Genomic DNA, 27,038 nt, shown 5'->3' with positions numbered 1-27,038 from the left:
AGTTCATCTGCTGTCTTGTCCTGTATGTGACCCGTATGTGACGTAAAGTTAGCCTGCTGTCTTATCCTATATGTGACCCGTATGTGACGTAAAGTTAGCCTGCTGTCTTATCCTGTATGTGACCCGTATGTGACGTAAAGTTCATCTGCTGTCTTGTCCTGTATGTGACCCGTATGTGACGTAAAGTTAGCCTGCTGTCTTATCCTATATGTGACGTAAAGTTAGCCTGCTGTCTTATCCTGTGTGTGGTCCGTATGTGACGTAAAGTTAGCCTGCTGTCTTATCCTGTATGTGACCCATATGTGACGTAAAGTTAGCCTGCTGTCTTATCCCGGGTGTGACCCGTATGTGACGTAAAGTTAGCCTGCTGTCTTATCCTGGGTGTGACCCGTATGTGACGTGAAGTTAGCCTGCTGTCTTATCCCGGGTGTGACCCGTATGTGACGTAAAGTTAGCCTGCTGTCTTATCCTGTGTGTGACCCGTATGTGACGTAAAGTTAGCCTGCTGTCTTATCCTGTATGTGACCCGTATGTGACGTAAAGTTAGCCTGCTGTCTTATCCTGTATGTGACCCGTATGTGACGTAAAGTTAGCCTGCTGTCTTATCCTATATGTGACCCGTATGTGACGTAAAGTTAGCCTGCTGTCTTATCCTGTATGTGACCCGTATGTGACCCGTATGTGACCCGTATGTGACGTAAAGTTAGCCTGCTGTCTTATCCTATATGTGACCCGTATGTGACGTAAAGTTAGCCTGCTGTCTTATCCTGTGTGTGGTCCGTATGTGACGTAAAGTTAGCCTGCTGTCTTATCCTGTATGTGACCCATATGTGACGTAAAGTTAGCCTGCTGTCTTATCCTGTATGTGACCCGTATGTGACCCGTATGTGACGTAAAGTTAGCCTGCTGTGTTATCCTATATGTGACCCGTATGTGACGTAAAGTTAGCCTGCTGTCTTATCCTGTGTGTGACCCGTATGTGACGTAAAGTTAGCCTGATGTCTTATCCTGTGTGTGACCCGTATGTGACCCGTATGTGACGTAAAGTTAGCCTGCTGTCTTATCCCGTACGTGACGTAAAGTTAGCCTGCTGTCTTATCCTGTGTGTGACCCGTATGTGACGTAAAGTTAGCCTGCTGTCTTATCTTGTGTGTGACCCGTATGTGACGTAAAGTTAGCCTGCTGTCTTATCCTGTGTGTGGTCCCTTCTTTTATTGAACCATTCTACTGTAGTCTGATGTGAAGACGCCCTCTCTCTGTGTCCCCTGTCCTCTAGCTGGTGATCAGAGTCCACCTGTCAGATGAGAGCTCTAAAACCATGATGGTGGACGAGAGACAGACTGTCAGACAGGTTCTGGACAGCTTGTTGGACAAGTCCCACTGTGGCTACAGTCCTGACTGGTCCCTGGTCGAGACCATCAACGAACTGCAGATGGGTAAGGAGCAAACACACACAAATACTGTGGACACTTCTCCGACTGCAGATGGATAAGACACTTCTCCGACTGCAGATGGATAAGACACTTCTCCGACTGCAGATGGATAAGACACTTCTCCAACTGCAGATAGATAAGACACTTCTCCAACTGCAGATAGATAAGACACTTCTCCGACTGCAGATAGATAAGACACTTCTCCAACTGCAGATAGATAAGACACTTCTCCGACTGCAGATGGATAAGACACTTCTCCGACTGCAGATAGATAAGACACTTCTCCGACTGCAGATAGATAAGACACTTCTCCGACTGCAGATAGATAAGACACTTCTCCGACTGCAGATAGATAAGACACTTCTCCGACTGCAGATGGATAAGACACTTCTCCGACTGCAGATAGATAAGACACTTCTCCGACTGCAGATAGATAAGACACTTCTCCAACTGCAGATAGATAAGACACTTCTCCAACTGCAGATAGATAAGACACTTCTCCGACTGCAGATGGATAAGACACTGCTCCGACTGCAGATAGATAAGACACTTCTCCAACTGCAGATAGATAAGACACTTCTCCAACTGCAGATAGATAAGACACTTCTCCAACTGCAGATAGATAAGACACTGCTCCAACTGCAGATGGATAAGATACTGCAGACACTTCTCCAACTGCAGATGGATAATACAGTTCTCCAACTGCAGATGGATAAGACACTGCAGACACTGCTCCGACTGCAGATGGATAAGACACTTCTCCAACTGCAGATGGATGGGACGCTTCTCCAACTGCAGATGGATAATACAGTTCTCCAACTGCAGATGGATAAGACACTACTCCAACTGCAGATGGATAAGACACTGCAGACACTTCTCCAACTGCAGATGGATAAGACACTGCAGACACTGCTCCAACTGCAGATGGATAAGACACTGCAGACACTGCTCCAACTGCAGATGGATAAGACGCTTCTCCAACTGCAGATGGATAAGACACTGCAGACACTTCTCCAACTGCAGATGGATAAGACACTGCAGACACTTCTCCAACTGCAGATGGATAAGACACTGCAGACACTTCTCCAACTGCAGATGGATAAGACACTGCAGACACTGCTCCAACTGCAGATGGATAAGACACTGCAGACACTGCTCCAACTGCAGATGGATAGGTGCCTCGAGTCTGGAGCGATGACACAGACATACAATTCTTTATATAATTTCCCAGTTGATTTTCTGAAATAACAAAGGGATTACTAGGCATGGTCATGTGGCTGTGGTCTGCTCTGAGCAGCAGATGAGGGGGATGGGCAACCACAACAGGGATAAAAAGATTGAACTCAATGGCTTAGAATATGAAAACTCCCCCAGAGGGGGGGGGGGTATTAAACGCCATCGACATTCTGCAGCAGAGAGGGTTGGTGGCCATTGCCATTCTGCAGCAGAGAGGGATGGTGGCCATCGACATTCTGCAGCAGAGAGGGTTGGTGGCCATCGACATTCTGCAGCAGAGAGGGTTGGTGGCCATCGACATTCTGCAGCAGAGAGGGTTGGTGGCCATCGACATTCTGCAGCAGAGAGGGTTGGTGGCCATCGACATTCTGCAGCAGAGAGGGTTGGTGGCCATTGACATTCTGCAGCAGAGAGGGTTGGTGGCCATTGACATTCTGCTGCAGAGAGGGTTGGTGGCCATTGACATTCTGCAGCAGAGAGGGTTGGTGGCCATCGACATTCTGCTGCAGAGAGGATTGATGGCCATCGACATTCTGCTGCAGAGAGGATTGGTGGCCATCGACATTCTGCAGCAGAGAGGGTTGGTGGCCATCGACATTCTGCAGCAGAGAGGGTTGGTGGCCATTGACATTCTGCAGCAGAGAGGGTTGGTGGCCATTGACATTCTGCTGCAGAGAGGGTTGGTGGCCATCGACATTCTGCAGCAGAGAGGGATGGTGGCCATCGACATTCTGCAGCAGAGAGGGATGGTGGCCATCGACATTCTGCAGCAGAGAGGGTTGGTGGCCATCGACATTCTGCAGCAGAGAGGGTTGGTGGCCATCGACATTCTGCAGCAGAAAGGGTTGGTGGCCATCGACATTCTGCAGCAGAGAGGGTTGGTGGCCATCGACATTCTGCAGCAGAGAGGGTTGGTGGCCATTGACATTCTGCAGCAGAGAGGGTTGGTGGCCATTGACATTCTGCAGCAGAGAGGGTTGGTGGCCATCGACATTCTGCTGCAGAGAGGGTTGGTGGCCATCGACATTCTGCAGCAGAGAGGGTTGGTGGCCATCGACATTCTGCAGCAGAGAGGGTCCACAGCTCTGCCTCGGTATATGTAGGTCCACAGCTCTGCCTCGGTCTATGTAGGTCCACAGCTCTGCCTCGGTATATGTAGGTCCATAGCTCTGCCTCGGTATATGTAGGTCCACAGCTCTGCCTCGGTATATGTAGGTCCACAGCTCTGCCTCGGTCTATGTAGGTCCACAGCTCTGCCTCGGTCTATGTAGGTCCACAGCTCTGCCTCGGTCTATGTAGGTCCACAGCTCTGCCTCTGTAGGTCCACAGCTCTGCCTCTGTAGGTCCACAGCTCTTCCTCGGTCTATGTAGGTCCACAGCTCTGCCTCGGTCTATGTAGGTCCACAGCTCTGCCTCGGTCTATGTAGGTCCATAGCTCTGCCTCGGTCTATGTAGGTCCCCAGCTCTGCCTCCGTCTATGTAGGTCCCCAGCTCTGCCTCCGTCTATGTAGGTCCACAGCTCTGCCTCGGTCTATGTAGGTCCCCAGCTCTGCCTCCGTCTATGTAGGTCCCCAGCTCTGCCTCCGTCTATGTAGGTCCACAGCTCTGCCTCGGTCTATGTAGGTCCACAGCTCTGCCTCGGTCTATGTAGGTCCACAGCTCTGCCTCCGTCTATGTAGGTCCAGAGTGATGGTGCGTGTGACCTAACCTATATCTCCTGGCTATTCTCTTACTGGCCAGGCCGGCCTCTCAATTCAATTTCAGTTTAAGGGCTTTATTGGCAGGGGAAACATATGTTAACATTAACCAAGTAAGTGAAGTAGATATTAAACACAAGTGAAATAAACAATAAAAATGAACAGTAAACATTACACTCACAGAAGTTCCAAAAGAATAAAGACATTTCAAATGTCATATCATGTCTATATACAGTGTTGTAACGATGTACAAATAGTTAAAGTACAAAAGGGAAAATAAATAAGCATAAATATGGGTTGTATTTACAATGGTGTTTGTTCTTCACTGGTTGACCTTTTCTTGTGGCAACAGGTCACATCTTGCTGCTGTGATGGCACACTGTGGAATTTCACCCAGTAGATATCGGGAGTTTATCAAAATTGGATTTGTTTTCAAATTCTTTGTGGGTCTATGTAATATGTCTCTCTAATATGGTCATACATTCTCTTGCTCTCTCTGTCTCTCTCCTCTCTCTGTGTGTCTGTCTCTCGCTCTCTCTCCGTCTCTCGCTCTCTGTGTCCGTCTCTCTCCTCTCTCTGTGTATCTCTCGCTCTCTCTGTCTCTCTCCTCTCTCTGTGTATCTCTCGCGCTCTCCACATCCGTCTCTCGCTCTCTCTGTGTCCATCTCTCCTCTCTCTCGCCTACTGCGAGCCAGGCCTAATCTCCCAACATCAGTGCCCGACCTCACTAATGCTCTTGTGACTGAATGGAAGCAAGTCCCCGCAGCAATGTTCCAACATCTAGGGGAAAGCCTTCCCAGAAGAGTGGAGGCTGTTATAGCAGCAATGTTCCATCATCTAGTGGAAAGCCTTCCCAGAAGAGTGGAGGCTGTTATAGCAGCAATGTTCCAACATCTAGTGGAAAGCCTTCCCAGAAGAGTGGAGGCTGTTATAGCAGCAATGTTCCAACATCTAGTGGAAAGCCTTCCCAGAAGAGTGGAGGCTGTTATAGCAGCAATGTCCCAACATCTAGTGGAAAGCCTTCCCAGAAGAGTGGAGGCTGTTATAGCAGCAATGTTCCAACATCTAGAGGAAAGCCTTCCCAGAAGAGTGGAGGCTGTTATAGCAGCAATGTTCCAACATCTAGTGGAAAGTCTTCCCAGAAGAGTGGAGGCTGTTATAGCAGCAATGTTCCAACATCTAGTGGAAAGTCTTCCCAGAAGACTGGAGGCTGTTATAGCAGCAATGTTCCAACATCTAGTGGAAAGCCTTCCCAGAAGAGTGGAGGCTGTTATAGCAGCAATGTTCCAACATCTAGTGGAAAGCCTTCCCAGAAGAATGGAGGCTGTTATAGCAGCAATGTCCCAACATCTAGTGGAAAGCCTTCCCAGAAGAATGGAGGCTGTTATAGCAGCAATGTCCCAACATCTAGTGGAAAGCCTTCCCAGAAGAGTGGAGGCTGTTATAGCAGCAATGTTCCAACATCTAATGGAAAGCCTTCCCAGAAGAGTGGAGGCTGTTATAGCAGCAATGTTCCAACATCTAGTGGAAAGCCTTCCCAGAAGAGTGGAGGCTGTTACAGCAGCAATGTTCCAACATCTAGTAGAAAGCCTTCCCAGAAGAGTGGAGGCTGTTATAGCAGCAATGTTCCAACATCTAGTGGAAAGCCTTCCCAGAAGAATGGAGGCTGTTATAGCAGCAATGTCCCAACATCTAGTGAAAGCCTTCCCAGAAGAATAGATGCTGTTATAGCAGCAATGTTCCAACATCTAGTGGAAAGCCTTCCCAGAAGAGTGGAGGCTGTTATAGCAGCAATGTTCCAACATCTAGAGGAAAGCCTTCCCAGAAGAGTGGAGGCTGTTATAGCAGCAATGTTCCAACATCTAGTGGAAAGTCTTCCCAGAAGAGTGGAGGCTGTTATAGCAGCAATGTTCCAACATCTAGTGGAAAGTCTTCCCAGAAGACTGGAGGCTGTTATAGCAGCAATGTTCCAACATCTAGTGGAAAGCCTTCCCAGAAGAGTGGAGGCTGTTATAGCAGCAATGTTCCAACATCTAGTGGAAAGCCTTCCCAGAAGAATGGAGGCTGTTATAGCAGCAATGTCCCAACATCTAGTGGAAAGCCTTCCCAGAAGAATGGAGGCTGTTATAGCAGCAATGTCCCAACATCTAGTGGAAAGCCTTCCCAGAAGAGTGGAGGCTGTTATAGCAGCAATGTTCCAACATCTAATGGAAAGCCTTCCCAGAAGAGTGGAGGCTGTTATAGCAGCAATGTTCCAACATCTAGTGGAAAGTCTTCCCAGAAGAGTGGAGGCTGTTATAGCAGCAATGTTCCAACATCTAGTGGAAAGCCTTCCCAGAAGAGTGGAGGCTGTTATAGCAGCAATGTTCCAACATCTAGTGGAAAGCCTTCCCAGAAGAGTGGAGGCTGTTATAGCAGCAATGTTCCAACATCTAGTGGAAAGCCTTCCCAGAAGAGTGGAGGCTGTTATAGCAGCAATGTTCCAACATCTAGTGGAAAGCCTTCCCAGAAGAGTGGAGGCTGTTATAGCAGCAATGTTCCAACATCTAGTGGAAAGCCTTCCCAGAAGAGTGGAGGCTGTTATAGCAGCAATGTTCCAACATCTAGTGGAAAGCCTTCCCAGAAGAGTGGAGGCTGTTATAGCAGCAATGTCCCAACATCTAGTGGAAAGCCTTCCCAGAAGAGTGGAGGCTGTTATAGCAGCAATGTTCCAACATCTAGTGGAAAGCCTTCCCAGAAGAGTGGAGGCTGTTATAGCAGCAATGTTCCAACATCTAGTGGAAAGCCTTCCCAGAAGAGTGGAGGCTGTTATAGCAGCAATGTTCCAACATCTAGTGGAAAGCCTTCCCAGAAGAGTGGAGGCTGTTACAGCAGCAATGTTCCATCATCTAGTGGAAAGCCTTCCCAGAAGAGTGGAGGCTGTTATAGCAGCAATGTTCCAACATCTAGTGGAAAGTCTTCCCAGAAGAGTGGAGGCTGTTACAGCAGCAATGTTCCAACATCTAGTGGAAAGCCTTCCCAGAAGAGTGGAGGCTGTTATAGCAGCAATGTTCCAACATCTAGTGGAAAGCCTTCCCAGAAGAGTGGAGGCTGTTATAGCAGCAATGTTCCAACATCTAGTGGAAAGCCTTCCCAGAAGAGTGGAGGCTGTTATAGCAGCAATGTTCCAACATCTAGTGGAAAGCCTTCCCAGAAGAGTGGAGGCTGTTATAGCAGCAATGTCCCAACATCTAGTGGAAAGCCTTCCCAGAAGAGTGGAGGCTGTTATAGCAGCAATGTTCCAACATCTAGTGGAAAGCCTTCCCAGGAGAGTGGAGGCTGTTATAGCAGCAATGTTCCAACATCTAGTGGAAAGCCTTCCCAGAAGAGTGGAGGCTGTTATAGCAGCAATGGTGTACTCCATATTAATGCCCATGATTTTGGAATGAGATGTTGGATGAGCAGCTGTCCACATAGTTTTTGGTCATGTAGTGTGTGTACAGTACAGGCATTAAGGTCGGCTGTTGATCAGGAAGAGACAGATGTGTATCTATTCTTCAGCCCTGAGCGACACTGTACACTGTGTCCTCTGACTGACTTTGAGAGAGTTGACCGATCGACATGACTCAAGGCTGCTGGGAAGAGTATAGTTGGATATCTGAACCAACGGCCCTCTGGGTCTTACATCAGAGTAATAATAGTGTAATACTATAATCATTAAACTCCTAATCGAAAGCCACTTGCAGAACTGTCAGCATTGACACACAGACACATACTCAGAATGTACAAATTCGTCGGGGCATGGACTCTACAATGTGTCAAAAGCTTTCCAAAGGGATGCTGGTCCATGTTGACTCCAATGCTTCCCCTAAGTTGTGTCAAGTTAGCTGGATGTCCATTGGGTCTTGATACACAGGAAAATGTTGATCTTTTTTTTTTTTAAGGTATATGTCACCAACAGATGCATATCTGTTTTCCCAGTCATGTGAAATCCATAGATTAGGGCCTAATGAATGTACACTGCTCAAAAAAATAAAGGGAACTCTTAAACAACACAATGTAACTCCAAGTCAATCACACTTCTGTGAAATCAAACTGTCCACTTAGGAAGCAACACTGATTGACAATAAATTTCACATGCTGTTGTGCAAGTGGAATAGACAAAAGGTGGAAATTATAGGCAATTAGCAAGACACCCCCCAAAACAGGAGTGATTCTGCAGGTGGTGACCACAGACCACTTCTCAGTTCCTATGCTTCCTGGCTGATGTTTTGGTCACTTTTGAATGCTGGCGGTGCTCTCACTCTAGTGGTAGCATGAGACGGAGTCTACAACCCACACAAGTGGCTCAGGTAGTGCAGTTCATCCAGGATGGCACATCAATGCGAACTGTGGCAAAAAGGTTTCCTGTGTCTGTCAGCGTAATGTCCAGAGCATGCAGGCACTACCAGGAGACAGGCCAGTACATCAGGAGACGTGGAGGAGGCCGTAGGAGGGCAACAACCCAGCAGCAGGACCGGTACCTCCGCCTTAGTGCAAGGAGGTGCACTGCCAGAGCCCTGCAAAATGACCTCCAGCAGGTCACAAATGTGCATGTGTCAGCATATGGTCTTACAAGGGGTCTGAGGATCTCATCTCGGTACCTAATGGCAATCAGGCTACCTCTGGCGAGCACATGGAGGGCTGTGCGGACCCACAAAGAAATGTCACCCCACACCATGACTGACCCATCGCCAAACCGGTCATACTGGAGGATGTTGCAGGCAGCAGAACGTTCTCCACGGCGTCTCCAGACTCTGTCACGTCTGTTACATGTGCTCATGTGCTCAGTGTGAACCTGCTTTCATCTGTGAAGAGCACAGGGCGCCAGTGGCGAATTTGCCAATCTTGGTGTTCTCTGGCAAATGCCAAACGTCCTGCACGGTGTTGGGCTGTAAGCACAACCCCCACCTGTGGACGTCGGGCCCTCATACCACCCTCATGGAGTCTGTTTCTGACCGTTTGAGCAGACACATGCACATTTGTGGCCTGCTGGAGGTCATTTTGCAGGGCGCTGGCAGTGCACCTCCTTGCACTAAGGCGGAGGTACCGGTCCTGCTGCTGGGTTGTTGCCCTCCTACGGCCTCCTCCACGTCTCCTGATGTACTGGCCTGTCTCCTGGTAGCGCCTGCATGCTCTGGACACTACGCTGACAGACACAGCAAACCTTTTTGCCACAGTTCGCATTGATGTGCCATCCTGGATGAACTGCACTACCTGAGCCACTTGTGTGGGTTGTAGACTCCGTCTCATGCTACCACTAGAGTGAGAGCACCGCCAGCATTCAAAAGTGACCAAAACATCAGCCAGGAAGCATAGGAACTGAGAAGTGGTCTGTGGTCACCACCTGCAGAATCACTCCTGTTTTGGGGGGTGTCTTGCTAATTGCCTATAATTTCCACCTTTTGTCTATTCCATTTGCACAACAGCATGTGAAATTTATTGTCAATCAGTGTTGCTTCCTAAGTGGACAGTTTGATTTCACAGAACTGTGATTGACTTGGAGTTACATTGTGTTGTTTAAGTGTTCCCTTTATTTTTTTGAGCAGTGTATTTAAATTGACTAATTTCCATAAATGAACTGTAACTCAGTTAAATCTTAGAAATTGTAACATGTTTCATTTAAGATTTCTGTTTGGTGTTTGATACCTTTTACAATATTCAACATTTTGAAACTTCCAAAACTCCTATTAGTTAACATGGTGTTTCAAAAATAAACTTAAAACTGCTGTATGTTACTTTTTGGGGAACCTGACCAAATTCACATAGAAATGTGTGTTATAGATCTGTCATTCTCATTGAAAGCAAGTCTAAGAAGCGGTAGATCTGTTCTACGTGCTCTATTTCTATGCTTCCCGTTAAATGTCATTTTTGTATCTTTTACTTTTGGTTTTGTACACCTGCTTCAAACAGCAGAAAATACAATATATTTGCTTATGGAAAATATATTTCACAGCGGTTTAGATGGTACAATGACTCCTCGTTTTGTCAAACTATTTGAATTTCAGCAACCAGGAAATGGTGGAGCGATTTCTGCATATTGCACCATTAATTGCCTAGCAACCAGTCTTATATGAATAAGCTGAATTTTGCAAATGTTGTCAAAATAACACTTGTAAAATTCAATACCTGATGTATCCTATAGTCCAACAAATGCTTTTTCACTGATAAAATCAGCCATTTAGAAGATAACAAATATCACTAGTGCAATGTAGCTAGCGTAAGTTTCTTATGTTTCTAGCTAGATAGATAGCTCTGTGTTTTTTAAACAAATATAGACTAAAGCTTTGTTCTCACTGCAGGCCTTGATGCTAAAATCAGTTTTCATTTTTCAATTGTTTGGAATAGTGACTGTCCGAACAGCAAATTTTAAGTGACCCAAATCGGATTTGTGTGTGGTCAGTCAGTTGCTGACATGGCTACGCTAGTTGTCATAGTAACGACGGGCGTGTGCTCAGTGTCGGCTGGTGGTGCTCGTTTTTCCTATCGCTCAGAAGTTATGTAACAAGCTGAGGGGACAACAAAGCCTGTCATGGACGTTTCCCAGTTGTCATAGCGTAAGAACACTTTTAAAGCCTGAAAGGATAAGATCATCCAAAGTCCTTTTTGGCTAGCCACAGCAGTCAACTAGCTAGCTAGGTAGCTTTTTAGCTAGCCACAGCAGTCAACTAGCTAGCTGGGTAGCTGTTTAGCTAGCCACAGCAGTCAACTAGCTAGCTAGGTTGCTATTTAGCTAGCCACAGCAGTCAACTAGCTAGCTGGGTAGCTATTTAGCTAGCCACAGCAGTCAACTAGCTAGCTAGGTAGCTATTTAGCTAGCCACAGCAGTCAACTAGCTAGCTGGGTAGCTGTTTAGCTAGCCACAGCAGTCAACTAGCTAGCTAGGTAGCTGTTTAGCTAGCCACAGCAGTCAACTAGCTAGCTAGGTAGCTGTTTAGCTAGCCACAGCAGTCAACTAGCTAGCTAGGTAGCTGTTTAGCGTTCTAGCACGTTCACTCATTTGTTTGTATACAATTAACAAGCTAGTTAGCTACCACATGTTCTTTTCAAATTGTCAACTGAGTAGCTAGCAACAATGTATATAAATTAACAGTTTAAAAAAACACTTTAGGGCAAATAAATCAGATTTGACCGTTCAGACAAGTCGCATGGTCAGGAATCAGATTTGTATCCGACTTTAAAACACCTACGAAGGTGGTTTGAAATGTGGCTTGAAATACCCGATTCCATGTGTTTTTTTGGGCTGTTCAGACTGCAGGGAGGGGAAAAAACCATTTCAATCGGATATGCAAAGAAATTGGATTTGAGTCACTTCAAACTGTCAATGTGAACAAGGCTTAACTAGCTAGCATGTGATCCTTTAATCTAATCTATAAAGACAGCTAGCAAGGTAGCCAGAAATACCAAACTACGTTTTCGCAATGTAAAAACACACCATTTTGCCAGGTGCTGTCTAAATCCGATATATTAGACCGCCAACACTCAAGTCTCCATGGCTTAATGTTAATGACAATGGCTTCCACCCCTACCACGGTTCAAATCCTACCTCTGAAAATCATGTATCCTACATTTGTACTGTCTCTCTTTTTTTTATTGAACAACTTAAGAATATAAATTATGATGACTGTTGGGTTAAGCTTTATTTAGTTATAGTATATTAGACTACTCTTACTCCACTGATGCCACAGGCTCTATGATTCTTACAACCCTCTGCTCTTCCACTGTTGAAGCAAGGAACACCAACTTCATGACAGGCCTAATGTTTAGACTACTCTAACCAACTTCATGACAGGACTAATGTTCAGAATACTCTAACCAACTTCATGACAGGCCTAATGTTCAGAATACTCTAACCAACTTCATGACAGGCCTAATGTTCAGACTACTCTAACCAACTTCATGACAGGCCTAATGTTCAGAATACTCTAACCAACTTCATGACAGGCCTAATGTTCAGACTACTCTAACCAACTTCATGACAGGCCTAATGTTTAGACTACTCTAACCAACTTCATGACAGGACTAATGTTCAGAATACTCTAACCAACTTCATGACAGGCCTAATGTTCAGAATACTCTAGCCAACTTCATGACAGGCCTAATGTTCAGAATACTCTAACCAACTTCATGACAGGCCTAATGTTCAGAATACTCTAACCAACTTCATGACAGGCCTAATGTTCAGACTACTCTAACCAATTTCATGACAGGACTAATGTTCAGAATACTCTAACCAACTTCATGACAGGCCTAATGTTCAGAATACTCTAACCAACTTCATGATAGGACTTAATGTTCAGAATACTCTAACCAACTTCATGACAGGACTAATGTTCAGACTACTCTAACCAACTTCATGACAGGACTTAATGTTCAGAATACTCTAACCAACTTCATGACAGGCCTAATGTTCAGAATACTCTAACCAACTTCATGATAGGACTTAATGTTCAGAATAGTGGTTGTACAGGGTGCAACAGGTCAGCACCTCAGGAGTAAATGTCAGTTCGCTTTTCATAGCTGAGCATTCAGAGATCGAGACAGCAGGAGATGAGGGGCTTGAAAACAGGGGGTCGAAAACAGCAGGTCCGGTGAACAGGTCAGGGTTACATAGCCACAAGCAGAACAGCAGAAACTGGAGCAGCAGCACGACCAGGTGGACTGCGGACAGCCTGGAGTCATCAGGCCAGGAGGTCCTGATGCATGGTCCTAGAGCTCAGGTCCCCCAGTGGTGATAAGTCTATCTCTCTGTCTCCCTTCCCTCCCAGAGCGTATCTTTGAGGACCACGAGAACCTGGTGGACAGCCTTCTGAACTGGACCAGAGACAGTCAGAACAGACTGATGTTCATAGAACGCATGGAGAAGTACGCCCTCTTCAAGAACCCGCAGGTGAGACAGATAACATGGGTCGTTACAGTCCATTGTTATAGAGGAGTACAGGTCTAGTTGTAACATGGGTCGTTACAGTCCATTGTTATAGAGAACTAGTTGTAACATGGGTCGTTACAGTCCATTGTTATAGAGGAGTACAGGTCTAGTTGTAACATGGGTCGTTACAGTCCATTGTTATAGAGGACTACAGGTCTAGTTGTAACATGGGTCGTTACAGTCCATTGTTATAGAGGACTACAGGTCTAGTTGTAACATGGGTCGTTACAGTCCATTGTTATAGAGGACTACAGGTCTAGTTGTAACATGGGTAGTTACAGTCCATTGTTATAGAGGACTACAGGTCTAGTTGTAACATGGGTAGTTGCAGTCCATTGTTATAGAGGACTACAGGTCTAGTTGTAACATGGGTCGTTACAGTCCATTGTTATAGAGGACTACAGGTCTAGTTGTAACATGGGTAGTTACAGTCCATTGTTATAGAGGACTACAGGTCTAGTTGTAACATGGGTCGTTACAGTCCATTGTTATAGAGGACTACAGGTCTAGTTGTAACATGGGTAGTTACAGTCCATTGTTATAGAGGACTACAGGTCTAGTTGTAACATGGGTCGTTACAGTCCATTGTTATAGAGGACTACAGGTCTAGTTGTAACATGGGTAGTTACAGTCCATTGTTATAGAGGACTACAGGTCTAGTTGTAACATGGGTCGTTACAGTCCATTGTTATAGAGAACTAGTTGTAACATGGGTCGTTACAGTCCATCGTTATAGAGGACTACAGGTCTAGTTGTAACATGGGTCGTTACAGTCCATTGTTATAGAGAACTAGTTGTAACATGGGTCGTTACAGTCCATTGTTATAGAGAACTACAGGTCTAGTTGTAACATGGGTAGTTACAGTCCATCGTTATAGAGGACTACAGGTCTAGTTGTAACATGGGTCGTTACAGTCCATTGTTATAGAGAACTAGTTGTAACATGGGTAATTACAGTCCATTGTTATAGAGGACTACAGGTCTAGTTGTAACATGGGTCGTTACAGTCCATTGTTATAGAGAACTAGTTGTAACATGGGTAGTTACAGTCCATTGTTATGGAGGAGTACAGGTCTAGTTGTAACATGGGTCGTTGCAGTCCATTGTTATAGAGGACTACAGGTCTAGTTGTAACATGGGTAATTACAGTCCATTGTTATAGAGGACTACAGGTCTAGTTGTAACATGGGTCGTTACAGTCCATTGTTATAGAGAACTAGTTGTAACATGGGTAGTTACAGTCCATTGTTATGGAGGAGTACAGGTCTAGTTGTAACATGGGTCGTTGCAGTCCATTGTTATAGAGGACTACAGGTCTAGTTGTAACATGGGTCGTTACAGTCCATTGTTATAGAGGACTACAGGTCTAGTTGTAACATGGGTCGTTACAGTCCATTGTTATAGAGGACTACAGGTCTAGTTGTAACATGGGTAATTACAGTCCATTGTTATAGAGGACTACAGGTCTAGTTGTAACATGGGTCGTTACAGTCCATTGTTATAGAGGACTACAGGTCTAGTTGTAACATGGGTAGTTACAGTCCATCGTTATAGAGGACTACAGGTCTAGTTGTAACATGGGTAGTTGCAGTCCATTGTTATAGAGGACTACAGGTCTAGTTGTAACATGGGTAGTTACAGTCCATTGTTATAGAGGACTACAGGTCTAGTTGTAACATGGGTAGTTACAGTCCATTGTTATAGAGAACTAGTTGTAACATGGGTAGTTACAGTCCATTGTTATAGAGGACTACAGGTCTATTTGTAACATGGGTAGTTACAATCCATTGTTATAGAGGACTACAGGTCTAGTTGTAACATGGGTAATTACAGTCCATTGTTATAGAGGACTACAGGTCTAGTTGTAACATGGGTAGTTACAGTCCATCGTTATAGAGGACTACAGGTCTAGTTGTAACATGGGTAGTTGCAGTCCATTGTTATAGAGGACTACAGGTCTAGTTGTAACATGGGTAGTTACAGTCCATCGTTATAGAGGACTACAGGTCTAGTTGTAACATGGGTAGTTACAGTCCATTGTTATAAAGGACTACAGGTCTAGTTGTAACATGGGTAGTTACAGTCCATCGTTATAGAGGACTACAGGTCTAGTTGTAACATGGGTAGTTACAGTCCATCGTTATAGAGGACTACAGGTCTAGTTGTAACATGGGTAGTTGCAGTCCATTGTTATAGAGGACTACAGGTCTAGTTGTAACATGGGTAGTTACAGTCCATTGTTATAGAGGACTACAGGTCTAGTTGTAACATGGGTCGTTACAGTCCATTGTTATAGAGAACTAGTTGTAACATGGGTCGTTACAGTCCATTGTTATAGAGGACTACAGGTCTAGTTGTAACATGGGTCGTTACAGTCCATTGTTATAGAGGACTACAGGTCTAGTTGTAACATGGGTCGTTACAGTCCATTGTTATAGAGAACTAGTTGTAACATGGGTAGTTACAGTCCATTGTTATAGAGGACTACAGGTCTAGTTTGTAACATGGGTCGTTACAATCCATTGTTATAGAGGACTACAGGTCTAGTTGTAACATGGGTAATTACAGTCCATTGTTATAGAGGACTACAGGTCTAGTTGTAACATGGGTAGTTGCAGTCCATTGTTATAGAGGACTACAGGTCTAGTTGTAACATGGGTAGTTACAGTCCATTGTTATAGAGGACTACAGGTCTAGTTGTAACATGGGTTGTTACAGTCCATTGTTATAGAGGACTACAGGTCTAGTTGTAACATGGGTAGTTACAGTCCATTGTTATAGAGGACTACAGGTCTAGTTGTAACATGGGTCGTTACAGTCCATTGTTATAGAGGACTACAGGTCTAGTTGTAACATGGGTAGTTACAGTCCATCGTTATAGAGGACTACAGGTCTAGTTGTAACATGGGTAGTTGCAGTCCATTGTTATAGAGGACTACAGGTCTAGTTGTAACATGGGTAGTTACAGTCCATTGTTATAGAGGACTACAGGTCTAGTTGTAACATGGGTCGTTACAGTCCATTGTTATAGAGAACTAGTTGTAACATGGGTAGTTACAGTCCATTGTTATAGAGGACTACAGGTCTAGTTGTAACATGGGTAGTTACAGTCCATTGTTATAGAGAACCAGTTGTAACATGGGTAGTTACAGTCCATTGTTATAGAGGACTACAGGTCTATTTGTAACATGGGTAGTTACAATCCATTGTTATAGAGGACTACAGGTCTAGTTGTAACATGGGTAATTACAGTCCATTGTTATAGAGGACTACAGGTCTAGTTGTAACATGGGTAGTTACAGTCCATCGTTATAGAGGACTACAGGTCTAGTTGTAACATGGGTAGTTGCAGTCCATTGTTATAGAGGACTACAGGTCTAGTTGTAACATGGGTAGTTACAGTCTATCGTTATAGAGGACTACAGGTCTAGTTGTAACATGGGTAGTTACAGTCCATTGTTATAAAGGACTACAGGTCTAGTTGTAACATGGGTAGTTACAGTCCATTGTTATAAAGGACTACAGGTCTAGTTGTAACATGGGTAGTTACAGTCCATCGTTATAGAGGACTACAGGTCTAGTTGTAACATGGGTAGTTACAGTCCATCGTTATAGAGGACTACAGGTCTAGTTGTAACATGGGTAGTTGCAGTCCATTGTTATAGAGGACTACAGGTCTAGTTGTAACATGGGTAGTTACAGTCCATCGTTATAGAGGACTACAGGTCTAGTTGTAACATGGGTAGTTACAGTCCATCGTTATAGAGGACTACAGGTCTAGTTGTAACATGGGTAGTTACAGTCCATTGTTATAGAGGACTACAGGTCTAGTTGTAACTTGGGTAGTTACAGTCCTGTATGCTGATTAGCTGAAACTGCATTCCAACCAAGTGAATAATAATTAATTCCTGATATAGTACAGATAAACCTTCTCAGTTTAGTTGCAATCAACCGATGCAGATTATACAACCGATGCAGATTATACCAATTAATGCAGATTAAACCAATTAATGCAGATTATACAATTGGATGCAGATTATACAATTGGATGCAGATTATACAATTGGATGCAGATTATACCAATGAATGCAGATTATACCAATGAATGCAGATTATACCAATGAATGCAGATTATACCAATGAATGCAGATTATACCAATGAATGCAGATTATACCAATGAATGCAGATTATACAATTGGATGCAGATTATACCAATGAATGCAGATTATACAATTGGATGCAGATTATACCAATGAATGCAGATTATACCAATGAATGCAGATTATACCAATGAATGCAGATTATACCAATGAATGCAGATTATACAATTGGATGCAGATTATACAATTGGATGCAGAAATGCACTGACTGAGGCTGAGCTGCCTTAAACAAAACATTGGTTGGTTTCACCAAAATGGATACCCGTGGAAGTATCAGCTGTTTGTATGCCCCCCCCCCCCCCCCTCTGCCCCCGCCCCCATCGTGTCCTTCACATCTAGGTCAGTATGTTGTAGATGATTATACTCTGAATAATAGATGAGGAATGAGACTGGGAACTGGTGAGCGTGGCTGTCTCCTTGGTGAACAGTCGCTTTTAGTTCTCTGCTAAAATGTTAAAGGGACAGTTCAGCTGAATTCCATATTTATATATTTGTTTCTTTACTGTGAAAGCAGAATATGGACAAAGACAGACTGCAATACACATATTTTGGTTTTGTTCAACTTTACGGTCATGCCCTGATTGACCTTTCTCCTTTACGGTCATGCTCTGATTGACCTTTCTCCTTTACGGTCATGCTCTGATTGACCTTTCTCCTTTACGGTCATACCCTGATTGACCTTTCTCCTTTACGGTCATACTCTGATTGACCTTTCCCTCACCTGGAAATTCACAGAACTATTTGTTGGGGCGGAAGGAGACGTGTGAGATGGCAGACCGGAACAAGGAGGCACTACTGGAGGTATGATATGCGACCTCATCACTTCTTCATAACTTCTCACCAGAACACCCAACGAGATGATGCACACAAGTTAACGTGTTAGTATCTACTATGGTGATGCTGAGGTATGTGTTAGTATCTACTGTGGTGATGCTGAGGGGTGTGTTAGTATCTACTGTGGTGATGCTGAGGGGTGTGTTAGTATCTACTGTGGTGAGGTGTGTGTTAGTATCTACTGTGGTGATGCTGAGGTGTGTGTTAGTATCTACTGTGGTGATGCTGAGGTGTGTGTTAGTATCTACTGTGGTGATGCTGAGGTGTGTGTTAGTATCTAGTGTGGTGATGCTGAGGGGTGTGTTAGTATCTACTGTGGTGATGCTGAGGGGTGTGTTAGTATCTACTGTGGTGATGCTGAGGTGTGTGTTAGTATCTACTGTGGTGATGCTGAGGTGTGTGTTAGTATCTACTGTGGTGATGCTGAGGTATGTGTTAGTATCTACTGTGGTGATGCTGAGGTGTGTGTTAGTATCTACTGTGGTGATGCTGAGGTGTGTGTTAGTATCTACTGTGGTGATGCTGAGGTGTGTGTTAGTATCTACTATGGTGATGCTGAGGTGTGTGTTAGTATCTACTGTGGTGATGCTGAGGTGTGTGTTAGTATCTACTGTGGTGATGCTGAGGTGTGTGTTAGTATCTACTGTGGTGATGCTGAGGTATGTGTTAGTATCTACTGTGGTGATGCTGAGGTGTGTGTTAGTATCTACTGTGGTGATGCTGAGGTGTGTGTTAGTATCTACTGTGGTGATGCTGAGGTATGTGTTAGTATCTACTGTGGTGATGCTGAGATATGTGTTAGTATCTACTGTGGTGATGCTGAGGTGTGTGTTAGTATCTACTGTGGTGATGCTGAGGTGTGTGTTAGTATCTACTGTGGTGATGCTGAGGTGTGTGTTAGTATCTACTGTGGTGATGCTGAGGTGTGTGTTAGTATCTAGTGTGGTGATGCTGAGGTGTGTGTTAGTATCTACTGTGGTGATGCTGAGGTGTGTGTTAGTATCTACTGTGGTGATGCTGAGGTGTGTGTTAGTATCTAGTGTGGTGATGCTGAGGTGTGTGTTAGTATCTACTGTGGTGATGCTGAGGGGTGTGTTAGTATCTACTGTGGTGTGTGTTAGTATCTACTGTGGTGATGCTGAGGTGTGTGTTAGTATCTACTGTGGTGATGCTGAGGTATGTGTTAGTATCTACTGTGGTGATGCTGAGGTGTGTGTTAGTATCTACTGTGGTGATGCTGAGGTGTGTGTTAGTATCTACTGTGGTGATGCTGAGGTGTGTGTTAGTATCTACTATGGTGAGGTGTGTGTTAGTATCTACTGTGGTGATGCTGAGGTATGTGTTAGTATCTACTGTGGTGATGCTGAGGGGTGTGTTAGTATCTAGTGTGGTGATGCTGAGGTGTGTGTTAGTATCTACTGTGGTGATGCTGAGGTGTGTGTTAGTATCTACTGTGGTGATGCTGAGGTGTGTGTTAGTATCTACTGTGGTGATGCTGAGGTATGTGTTAGTATCTACTGTGGTGATGCTGAGGTGTGTGTTAGTATCTACTGTGGTGATGCTGAGGTGTGTGTTAGTATCTACTATGGTGATGCTGAGGTGTGTGTTAGTATCTACTGTGGTGATGCTGAGGGGTGTGTTAGTATCTACTATGCTGAGGTGTGTGTTAGTAGCTACTATGGTGATGCTGAGGTGTGTGTTAGTATCTACTATGGTGATGCTGAGGTGTGTGTTAGTATCTACTGTGGTGATGCTGAGGGGTGTGTTAGTATCTAATATGGTGAGGTGTGTGTTAGTATCTACTGTGGTGATGCTGAGGTGTGTGTTAGTATCTACTGTGGTGATGCTGAGGTGTGTGTTAGTATCTACTGTGGTGATGCTGAGGTGTGTGTTAGTATCTACTGTGGTGATGCTGAGGTGTGTGTTAGTATCTACTGTGGTGATGCTGAGGTGTGTGTTAGTATCTAGTGTGGTGATGCTGAGGTGTGTGTTAGTATCTACTGTGGTGATGCTGAGGGGTGTGTTAGTATCTACTGTGGTGTGTGTTAGTATCTACTGTGGTGATGCTGAGGTGTGTGTTAGTATCTACTGTGGTGATGCTGAGGTGTGTGTTAGTATCTAGTGTGGTGATGCTGAGGTGTGTGTTAGTATCTACTGTGGTGATGCTGAGGTGTGTGTTAGTATCTACTGTGGTGATGCTGAGGTATGTGTTAGTATCTACTGTGGTGATGCTGAGGGGTGTGTTAGTATCTACTGTGGTGATGCTGAGGGGTGTGTTAGTATCTACTGTGGTGATGCTGAGGGGTGTGTTAGTATCTACTGTGGTGTGTGTTAGTATCTACTGTGGTGATGCTGAGGTGTGTGTTAGTATCTACTGTGTTGATGCTGAGGTGTGTGTTAGTATCTACTGTGGTGATGCTGAGGTGTGTGTTAGTATCTAGTGTGGTGATGCTGAGGTGTGTGTTAGTATCTACTGTGGTGATGCTGAGGTGTGTGTTAGTATCTACTGTGGTGATGCTGAGGTATGTGTTAGTATCTACTGTGGTGATGCTGAGGTGTGTGTTAGTATCTACTGTGGTGATGCTGAGGTGTGTGTTAGTATCTACTGTGGTGATGCTGAGGTATGTGTTAGTATCTACTGTGGTGATGCTGAGGTGTGTGTTAGTATCTACTGTGGTGTGTGTTAGTATCTACTGTGGTGATGCTGAGGTATGTGTTAGTATCTACTGTGGTGATGCTGAGGTGTGTGTTAGTATCTACTGTGGTGATGCTGAGGTATGTGTTAGTATCTACTGTGGTGATGCTGAGGTGTGTGTTAGTATCTACTGTGGTGATGCTGAGGTGTGTGTTTGTATCTACTATGGTGATGCTGAGGTGTGTGTTAGTATCTACTGTGGTGATGCTGAGGGGTGTGTTAGTATCTACTATGCTGAGGTGTGTGTTAGTATCTACTGTGGTGATGCTGAGGTGTGTGTTAGTATCTACTGTGGTGATGCTGAGGTGTGTGTTAGTATCTACTGTGGTGATGCTGAGGTGTGTGTTAGTATCTACTGTGGTGATGCTGAGGTGTGTGTTAGTATCTACTGTGGTGATGCTGAGGTGTGTGTTAGTATCTACTATGCTGAGGTGTGTGTTAGTATCTAGTATGGTGATGCTGAGGTGTGTGTTTATCTACTGTGGTGATGCTGAGGTGTGTGTTAGTATCTACTATGCTGAGGTGTGTGTTAGTATCTAGTGTGGTGATGCTGAGGTGTGTGTTAGTATCTACTGTGGTGATGCTGAGGTGTGTGTTAGTATCTACTGTGGTGATGCTGAGGTGTGTGTTTATCTACTGTGGTGATGCTGAGGTGTGTGTTAGTATCTACTATGCTGAGGTGTGTGTTAGTATCTAGTGTGGTGATGCTGAGGTGTGTGTTAGTATCTACTGTGGTGATGCTGAGGTGTGTGTTAGTATCTACTGTGGTGATGCTGAGGTGTGTGTTAGTATCTACTGTGGTGATGCTGAGGTGTGTGTTAGTATCTACTGTGGTGATGCTGAGGTGTGTGTTAGTATCTACTGTGGTGATGCTGAGGTGTGTGTTAGTATCTACTGTGGTGATGCTGAGGTGTGTGTTAGTATCTACTGTGGTGATGCTGAGGTGTGTGTTAGTATCTACTGTGGTGTGGGTTAGTATCTACTGTGGTGATGCTGAGGTGTGTGTTAGTATCTACTGTGGTGATGCTGAGGTGTGTGTTAGTATCTACTATGGTGATGCTGAGGTATGTGTTAGTATCTACTGTGGTGATGCTGAGGTGTGTGTTAGTATTTACTGTGGTGATGCTGAGGTATGTGTTAGTATCTAGTGTGGTGATGCTGAGGGGTGTGTTAGTATCTACTGTGGTGATGCTGAGGTGTGTGTTAGTATCTACTGTGGTGTTGCTGAGGTGTGTGTTAGTATCTACTATGGTGATGCTGAGGTATGTGTTAGTATCTACTGTGGTGATGCTGAGGTGTGTGTTAGTATTTACTGTGGTGATGCTGAGGTATGTGTTAGTATCTAGTGTGGTGATGCTGAGGGGTGTGTTAGTATCTACTATGCTGAGGTGTGTGTTAGTATCTACTGTGGTGATGCTGAGGTGTGTGTTAGTATCTACTGTGGTGATGCTGAGGTGTGTGTTAGTATCTACTGTGGTGATGCTGAGGTGTGTGTTAGTGTCTACTGTGGTGATGCTGAGGTGTGTGTTAGTATCTACTGTGGTGATGCTGAGGTATGTGTTAGTATCTACTGTGGTGATGCTGAGGTGTGTGTTAGTATCTACTGTGGTGATGCTGAGGTATGTGTTAGTATCTACTGTGGTGATGCTGAGGTGTGTGTTAGTATCTACTGTGGTGATGCTGAGGTGTGTGTTAGTATCTACTGTGGTGATGATGAGGTATGTGTTAGTATCTACTGTGGTGATGCTGAGGTGTGTGTTAGTATCTACTATGCTGAGGTGTGTGTTAGTATCTACTGTGGTGATGCTGAGGTGTGTGTTAGTATCTACTGTGGTGATGCTGAGGTATGTGTTAGTATCTACTGTGGTGATGCTGAGGTGTGTGTTAGTATCTACTGTGGTGATGCTGAGGTATGTGTTAGTATCTGCTGAGGTATGTGTTAGTATCTACTGTGGTGATGCTGAGGTGTGTGTTAGTATCTACTGTGGTGATGCTGAGGTGTGTGTTAGTATCTACTGTGGTGATGCTGAGGTGTGTGTTAGTATCTACTGTGGTGATGCTGAGGTGTGTGTTAGTATCTACTATGGTGATGCTGAGGTGTGTGTTAGTATCTAGTGTGGTGATGCTGAGGTGTGTGTTAGTATCTACTGTGGTGATGCTGAGGTGTGTGTTAGTATCTACTGTGGTGATGCTGAGGTATGTGTTAGTATCTACTGTGGTGATGCTGAGGGGTGTGTTAGTATCTACTGTGGTGATGCTGAGGTGTGTGTTAGTATCTACTGTGGTGATGCTGAGGGGTGTGTTAGTATCTACTGTGGTGATGCTGAGGTGTGTGTTAGTATCTACTGTGGTGATGCTGAGGGGTGTGTTCTCCTCTGTAGGAGTGTTTTTGTGGCAGCTCCGTCTCTGTACCTGAGATGGAGGGAGTACTCTGGCTGAAGGAGGATGGGAAGAAGAGCTGGAAGAAGAGATACTTCCTGCTCAGAGCCTCTGGGATCTACTATGTACCTAAAGGAAAAGCCAAGGTACGTCCCTGGATCACACTGACTAACCTGTACTCAGCCAAGGTACGTCCCTGGATCACACTGACTAACCTGTACTCAGCCAAGTACAATAGAGCCCTGAGTACCAGGCCATTAGGACCTGATGGTGGGACAATAGAGCCCTGAGTACCAGGTCATTAGGACTTGATGGAGGGACAATAGAGCCCTGAGTACCAGGCCATTAGGATCTGATGGAGGAACGATAGAGCCCTGAGTACCAGGCCCTTAGGACCTGATGGAGGGACAATAGAGCCCTGAGTACGAGGCCCTTAGGACCTGATGGAGGGACAATAGAGCCCTGAGTACCAGGTCATTAGGATCTGATGGAGGGACAATAGAGCCCTGAGTACCAGGTCATTAGGATCTGATGGAGGAACGATAGAGCCCTGAGTACCAGGCCCTTAGGACTTGATGGAGGGACAATAGAGCCCTGAGTACCAGGTCATTAGGATCTGATGGAGGAACGATAGAGCCCAGAGTACCAGGCCCTTAGTACCTGATGGAGGGACAATAGAGCCCTGAGTACCAGGCCATTAGGACCTGATGGAGGGACAATAGAGCCCTGAGTACCAGGCCATTAGGATCTGATGGAGGAACAATAGAGCCCTGAGTACCAGGTCATTAGGACCTGATGGAGGGACAATAGAGCCCTGAGTACCAGGCCATTAGGATCTGATGGAGGGACAATAGAGCCCTGAGTACCAGGTCATTAGGATCTGATGGAGGAACGATAGAGCCCTGAGTACCAGGCCCTTAGGACCTGATGGAGGGACAATAGAGCCCTGAGTACCAGGTCATTAGGATCTGATGGAGGAACGATAGAGCCCAGAGTACCAGGCCATTAGGATCTGATGGAGGGACAATAGAGCCCTGAGTACCAGGTCATTAGGACCTGATGGAGGGACAATAGAGCCCTGAGTACCAGGTCATTAGGATCTGATGGAGGAACGATAGAGCCCAGAGTACCAGGCCATTAGGATCTGATGGAGGGACAATAGAGCCCTGAGTACCAGGCCATTAGGATCTGATGGAGGGACAATAGAGCCCTGAGTACCAGGCCATTAGGACCTGATGGAGGGACAATAGAGCCCTGAGTACCAGGTCATTAGGACCTGATGGAGGGACAATAGAGCCCTGAGTACCAGGTCATTAGGATCTGATGGAGGGACAATAGAGCCCTGAGTACCAGGTCATTAGGATCTGATGGAGGGACAATAGAGCCCTGAGTACCAGGTCATTAGGATCTGATGGAGGAACGATAGAGCCCTGAGTACCAGGCCATTAGGAGATTACTGTGACTCAAGGTCACATGGAATTTTACTGCGGTCATGACTGCCAGTGTGGTCACCACAACAACCCTAGTACCACTCTGTGGATGGTGCAGTGAAGTGAAACACATGACAGTCAACTCTAAATCCTTTTATTTCTTCCCTCTTCTACTCCTCCTTCCTTCTCTCCCGGCTGGCAGGCTTCCAGAGATCTGGTGTGTTTCCTGCAGCTGGATCATGTTAATGTGTACTATGGACAGGACTACCGCAGCAAGTACAAGGCCCCCACAGACTACTGCCTGGCCCTCAAGGTGAGATCAAACACCTGACCTACACAGTACACACCCTGCTACCACAACTACCACCACAGACTACTGCCTGGCCCTCAAGGTGAGATCAAACACCTGACCTACACAGTACACACCCTGCTACCACAACTACCACCACAGACTACTGCCTGGCCCTCAAGGTGAGATCAAACACCTGACCTACACAGTACACACCCTGCTACCACAACTACCACCACAGACTACTGCCTGGCCCTCAAGGTGAGATCAAACACCTGACCTACACAGTACACACCCTGCTACCACAACTACCACCACAGACTACTGCCTGGCCCTCAAGGTGAGATCAAACACCTGACCTACACAGTACACACCCTGCTACCACAACTACCACCACAGACTACTGCCTGGCCCTCAAGGTGAGATCAAACACCTGACCTACACAGTACACACCCTGCTACCACCTACCACCCTAACCCCCACAGAGTGCTGCCCCTAACCCCACAGAGTGCTGCCCCTAACCCCACAGAGTGCCGCCCCTAACCCCACAGAGTGCTGCCCCTAACCCCACAGAGTGCCGCCCCTAAACCCCACAGAGTGCTGCCCCTAACCCCACAGAGTGCCGCCCCTAACCCCACAGAGTGCTGCCCCTAACCCCACAGAGTGCTGCCCCTAACCCCACAGAGTGCTGCCCCTAACCCCACAGAGTGCTGCCCCTAACCCCACAGAGTGCCGCCCCTAACCCCACAGAGTGCCGCCCCTAAACCCCACAGAGTGCCGCCCCTAAACCCCACAGAGTGCCGCCCCTAAACCCCACAGAGTGCCGCCCCTAACCCCCGCAGAGTGCCGCCCCTAAACCCCACAGAGTGCCGCCCCTAACCCCACAGAGTGCTGCCCCTAACCCCACAGAGTGCCGCCCCTAACCCCCGCAGAGTGCTGCCCCTAACCCCACAGAGTGCTGCCCCTAACCCCACAGAGTGCTGCCCCTAACCCCACAGAGTGCTGCCCCTAACCCCACAGAGTGCTGCCCCTAACCCCACAGAGTGCTGCCCCTAACCCCCGCAGAGTGCCGCCCCTAAACCCCGCAGAGTGCTGCCCCTTACCCCCGCAGAGTGCCGCCCCTAACCCCACAGAGTGCCGCCCCTAACCCCACAGAGTGCCGCCCCTAACCCCGCAGAGTGCCGCCCCTAACCCCGCAGAGTGCCGCCCCTAACCCCCGCAGAGTGCCGCCCCTAACCCCCGCAGAGTGCCGCCCCTAACCCCCGCAGAGTGCCGCCCCTAACCCCCGCAGAGTGCCGCCCCTAACCCCCGCAGAGTGCCGCCCCTAACCCCCGCAGAGTGCCGCCCCTAACCCCCGCAGAGTGCCGCCCCTAAACCCCGCAGAGTGCCGCCCCTAAACCCCGCAGAGTGCCGCCCCTAAACCCCACAGAGTGCCGCCCCTAAACCCCGCAGAGTGCCGCCCCTAAACCCCGCAGAGTGCCGCCCCTAACCCCCGCAGAGTGCCGCCCCTAACCCCCGCAGAGTGCCGCCCCTAACCCCCGCAGAGTGCCGCCCCTAACCCCCGCAGAGTGCCGCCCCTAACCCCGCAGAGTGCCGCCCCTAACCCCGCAGAGTGCCGCCCCTAACCCCGCAGAGTGCCGCCCCTAAACCCCGCAGAGTGCCGCCCCTAACCCCACAGAGTGCCGCCCCTAAACCCCACAGAGTGCCGCCCCTAACCCCACAGAGTGCCGCCCCTAACCCCACAGAGTGCCGCCCCTAACCCCACAGAGTGCCGCCCCTAACCCCACAGAGTGCCGCCCCTAACCCCACAGAGTGCCGCCCCTAACCCCACAGAGTGCCGCCCCTAACCCCACAGAGTGCCGCCCCTAACCCCACAGAGTGCCGCCCCTAACCCCACAGAGTGCCGCCCCTAACCCCACAGAGTGCCGCCCCTAACC

At 46.6% G+C, this 27,038-nt stretch overlaps 1 protein-coding gene across 1 annotated transcript in view; it reads left to right on the top strand.

Annotated features, from left to right (window-relative positions):
- The window catches only part of LOC129812713 (ras-associated and pleckstrin homology domains-containing protein 1-like), a 262,711-nt gene that overhangs the window by 186,960 nt on the left and 48,713 nt on the right, over positions 1 to 27,038 (top strand). Inside the window, exons 9-13 of the mRNA XM_055864530.1 lie at positions 1,277 to 1,436; positions 13,153 to 13,274; positions 18,210 to 18,275; positions 23,385 to 23,528; positions 25,015 to 25,125. Of these exons, the coding sequence (XP_055720505.1) occupies positions 1,277 to 1,436; positions 13,153 to 13,274; positions 18,210 to 18,275; positions 23,385 to 23,528; positions 25,015 to 25,125 (603 nt within the window). The remainder of the gene's footprint in view (positions 1 to 1,276; positions 1,437 to 13,152; positions 13,275 to 18,209; positions 18,276 to 23,384; positions 23,529 to 25,014; positions 25,126 to 27,038) is intronic.

Source organism: Salvelinus fontinalis, chromosome 16 (assembly GCF_029448725.1).
Source record: "Salvelinus fontinalis isolate EN_2023a chromosome 16, ASM2944872v1, whole genome shotgun sequence".
NCBI classification, from domain to species: Eukaryota; Metazoa; Chordata; class Actinopteri; order Salmoniformes; family Salmonidae; genus Salvelinus; species Salvelinus fontinalis.
This window is presented reverse-complemented; position numbering and strand designations above follow the sequence as displayed.